Source organism: Atta colombica, unplaced genomic scaffold (assembly GCF_001594045.1).
Source record: "Atta colombica isolate Treedump-2 unplaced genomic scaffold, Acol1.0 scaffold1, whole genome shotgun sequence".
Classification (NCBI taxonomy): domain Eukaryota; kingdom Metazoa; phylum Arthropoda; class Insecta; order Hymenoptera; family Formicidae; genus Atta; species Atta colombica.
Window position 1 is genome coordinate 2,665,260 of NW_017259183.1, and position 4,634 is coordinate 2,669,893.

Consider the following 4,634-nt stretch of genomic DNA (forward strand, 5'->3'; position numbering starts at 1 on the left):
AAGCTATGTTTAATGTAATAACGATCATCATTATTCAAAATTATCACTATTATGCCATTCTTAAGCTATGTTTAAAATATTTATGATTATCACGTCATGTCCAAAATAATTATACAGCAATCACTTGATCGAGAGCACTCTATCACGAAAAATCACTCGGGACTATGATAGTAAAAATCATCACTTGCGTCCATCACGAAAAATCACTCGAGACCGCGCAAATTACTGACACTCTCGAGCGGACTTGAATCTAATAACAGCACCTGATATTCCGTACCTGCCACATCGTCCTGATAGTACATCGACGGTAACTCTTCTGTAAGCAACAGACCTTCGCTCAAATCATTACTTGTGCCCAATACAACGTCCGATGTTTCCGTTACTATCGAATTCATCAATGTACTATCTTTCTTCAATTTAGACCAATCAGAATATGTTAGATCTGTCCTTGCTGAACCTTGTTCCTTCACTGATACAGTTTCCTTGTCAATCCGCTCATTTTGCGTATTATTTTGGAACGATTCCGAGCTCTTCAACAAGTTATTGAAAGGTGGCGGTTCTGGTTCTGGTAAACAATGATCTGTTTTTGACGAGAAGGTATCAAGAATGACGGCATCGCATGGAGTTACCATGACCATTTGTTCTTCTTCGACAACAGTGGATGAACTTGGCGAACTGTGCACGGTACATAAAACATAATCTATGTCGACATCGTTCGAAGACGGTTTAGTCAACAAATCGTCGCATTGTATGCCGTGTACTTTTAACATGTGTTCACGAAGAATCGTTTCGCTGCTGATTAAATGTCCGCATATCTCTATCGGACAACGATACAGCCACTCCATTTGGTCCTCATCCTGGGAACATGTACTGGCACTTTGCTTCTCATTTTCTTTCGCGATAATCTCCGCGGCATTTATCAGTTCCGTGTTCCATCGTTTCGACTTGTTTGATGGCTTCACTCGCGAATAATGAGATTCTTTTGTTTTCATACGTTTTTGATTAGAAGTGCACTCGAGCATATCATTGGCTACGTTTTCTGGCTTAGTCTGCTGATGTTTCTTGATGTGTACATATAAGCTGCTTTTGGCGGAGAATCGGGCATCACACACGAAACATTGAAAAAAACGGCCTTCTGTGTGCGTTAGCCGGTGCTCCTTCAGATGTTCCGAGCGCATAAATGCCTTGCCACAATCCGGCACGTCGCACACAAATTTACGCTCGTTCGTGTGCTTCTTTTGGTGACGCTTAAGTTTACTGGATGATGAGAAAGCCCACTTACAGTCTTGAAAAGTACAAGGATAGGGTTTATAGCCGGTATGAGATCGCATGTGCGCTTTGAGTCGGCAAGGCTTGTCGAAAATCTTGCCACAACCTGGCCATGAACACTTGATGTCCACTTCCTTATAGCTATGTGATCGTTGATGAGACGTCAATGCATTGCTACTGTAATAACGTTTGCCACAACCTTCATGTTGACACACGTAAGGTGCATGGCGTTGATCGTGTGACTTCATGTGTAGTTCCAATGCTCGTTTCGTCTGAAACTTTTCATCGCAGTCTGGCACCTGGCACACGATCCGATTAGGACGATTGTGCAACTTCGCGTGACTCCATAGATTGTAGACAGTAGTGAAACGACGATTGCAGCCTTCCACTTCGCACACATAATCCTTGCGCTTCAGATGTGTCTCCTTGTGTCTCTTCAGCTTGAACTCTGAATAAAAAGCCCAAGTGCAGCCCTCAAAATCGCACTGCAAAAATATAGTCAATTAAAACAATTGTAAATGAAAAAAAGAACACGATTATATGCCGAATAATTTTAAGAGCTAGTACAAAATTAACTTTAAACACTTTTATTTTATTTTATTTGCTGTCAAATTTATATCACTGCGACAAAATAGAAAGAAGATAAATATCATGATATATTTTTAATATACCTTAAACGGTCTAACTCCATAATGAGCCAACAAATGGCCCTTCAGAGTGTACAATCTACCAAATTGTCTGTTACAGCCGTCTCGTGGACAGAGCCACACCTTGTCGTGTTCGGTGGCGCACAAAGGTTGCAGGCTATCGTCGGTTATACCTAATTCCTCCAGTGCATTGGATATAACAATTTCATATTGATTATTTGGATTACTATCGGTATTGTATTCAACTGTGCCATTCCAAACTGCGGCCGAAGTATCTATCTTGGGCAATTTTGGAAAATTACCTGTTGCTTCAATCAATTCTGAAGTCTTGCCTTGATAGATCTGTTTCTCTGTGCCAGTATTGATAACAATCTGTGTCATGTTGGAGGTTTTGTCAGTAGATATAGCGACCACAGCCATCATGCCATCCTGTGAATCTGTGTCAACGGCAAAGCTTTTACCATTAATATGCTTATCAAGTTTCTTCTCTATTCTTTCTGTCATCTGTCGACGTTTCTTGATGATACGAGGTTCGAGTTTTGTCTTCTTCAATTGTTCTATTACCATACCATGTGTATCTATTTCCATGGAATTTGTCATGATATTTGACGAGCTCTCCTCCATTGATGATAGAGTCCCAATGAAGAGCTCTGAGGAATTTACTGAAGATTGTATTAGGGTTTCCTGTTCTGTTTTTATATTCTCCATTTTGTTCATGACTATATTCACTGGTAGCTGATTGAGAGTAACTTGTGTGGATTTCTCACAGGATGTCTCATTGTTTTGCACAGGAACTCCTATTTTTGGAGTATTTTGTTCGACATCATGATTTTCTACACTTATCATTGACTGACTGCTTGCAGACGGCAGAATCTCACCAGCCACTATCATGTCGTCTGGCGTGAGGGTCACTAGTGGATCCAAATGATCCAGCTGGAACTCTGGTAGTATAAACTCGTCAACGACCTTCTCGCATGGTGGTTCCAGTAATCGATTCTCGCTGTGCGTCAGATCCTGTAATATCGGATCATAGCTTGACGACAGATTAAGCTTCTTAGTGTCTGCCAAATCGATGTCAATGGACAGACCATATGGATCTTTGCTTAGAAAGCAGCCATGTGAAAGCACCTCTTCACCCAAATATCGGTCTACGCCTTCTACCATCTTGGCTGCGTCCAAATCCATACTTGATGGCACCGGTAGTTCCGTGCTACGCATCTTAAGCCATTTCTCAAAGTCAGCTACCGTCTCGACGACGTCAACACCCTTTCCAGTCACCGTTTGTTGCCAATTCTCATTTCTTCTTGTTTTTTGATCTCTCTTACTAACTTCTTCCGTTCTCGACGAAGCAAAAAGAACATCAACGGATGCACATTCCGTTCCTTCACTCTCAGAATTAATCCTCTCGCAACTATGTCGTCTCGATGCACATGCGGTGATGGCGGCAGTTCCTTTACAAGACATTTGTGGTCTGCTCCGTGGCCGGCACTGCGGAGGAAGCCCACGTTTGTGTGGAGCGACAACGACATTCGACAGAGCATTATATTTTTTTCACGGCAAGAAGGGGCTCCGTTTCAGGAGCCCAATGCTATGACCCGTTGCACATGCAATTGTCACCGAGCGTCTCGAAGCAAGCACCATTTTTCTTACCAATTGTTTCTGCGGCAATACTAAGATGCGATCCGTTTCTCTAAATCTCTACAATCCGCACCTTATACCGGGCAATCGCAAATCGCCGAGGATCGCGCGGTGCGAATTGTCGAAGTCAACATAACCTCTTACCATGTACGCTGCTGCGACAGGCGGGCAGACTAGACAGCGGTCGCGATGTGTCGGATCGATACAGCGGTTATATCCGATAGGGAGACTCGTCCGATGATAACGACAGGGAATGAGGTATTGTTTTCCTTCGGTGTTTGTCGAGTTTGCTCGTGACCACGAAAAAAATATTCGCGCACGACTCGCTGATTATACTCTCTTTCTACAGATAGTACAGATAACAATAAAGAGAAAATGATAAAACAATCAACAATCAACGGGCAAACTGACGCGCACACCTCGCAACTCGCAGCCGCAGCTGTGCCACCTACCGGCACACACGATTATCTTATGATGCGTCAACGTCACGGTCGATAACAAAGAATCTATTCTTTCTGACATATTCTTTAAGCCTAGATAAAAGTTAAGCTTATTCTACAATGTACTCTTTGTTTCTTATTTCTTGCTTTTTACCTTTTGATTTTTTTCCCCTTTACAACCTTTTATCGACGAAGAATTGCAATTTTTGCTACATATTTCTTATTTCTTCTGAAGTTTAACTTTTATCTTGGACGACATAAAACAAAAAACCGGATAAGAAGCAAAAAGACAAGACGTAAAAAATAATAAAAATAGGATACAAAAAGTATATTGTAAAATAGGCTTTAACATCTTGTCTTTTTGCTCCTCAATAAAAACGGTTGCAAAAGAGGAAAAAAGCAAGAAACAGGAAAGAACACATTATAGAATAAGCTTAACTTTTATTTCGGGCAACATAAACATAAAAAATTAAATAAGAAGTAAAAAGACAAGATAAAAAACAGCAAAAAGCAGAAAATAAAAAATAAAAAGCACATTGTAGAATAGGCTTTAGCCTTTCATATTTCAATCTTCTCTTTAAAAAAATTTTGTCCTTCAATATCTTGAATTTTATAATTTTCTTCTATATATATATATATA

General features: G+C 40.7%; 1 protein-coding gene across 1 annotated transcript; it reads right to left on the reverse strand.

Annotated features, from left to right (window-relative positions):
• Positions 1 to 162: 162 nt before the first annotated feature.
• LOC108694553 lies at positions 163 to 3,968 on the reverse strand. Its single transcript, XM_018204119.1, has 2 exons — positions 1,941 to 3,968; positions 163 to 1,754 (listed from the first exon to the last, which is right to left on the reverse strand). The coding sequence occupies exons 1-2, from the start codon at positions 3,378 to 3,380 to the stop codon at positions 204 to 206; spliced, it is 2,991 nt and encodes a 996-aa protein (XP_018059608.1). The 5' UTR covers positions 3,381 to 3,968; the 3' UTR covers positions 163 to 203.
• Positions 3,969 to 4,634: the final 666 nt, after the last annotated feature.

Excerpts from the sequence above, each read along its gene's own strand:
- LOC108694553 (XM_018204119.1), bottom strand. The coding sequence starts at position 3,380 with ATGTCTTGTAAAGGAACTGCCGCCATCACCGCATGTGCATCGAGACGA. Across the intron at positions 1,755-1,940 it reads ATGGAGTTAGACCGTTTAAG|TGCGATTTTGAGGGCTGCAC; the intron begins GTATATTAAAAA and ends ATATTTTTGCAG.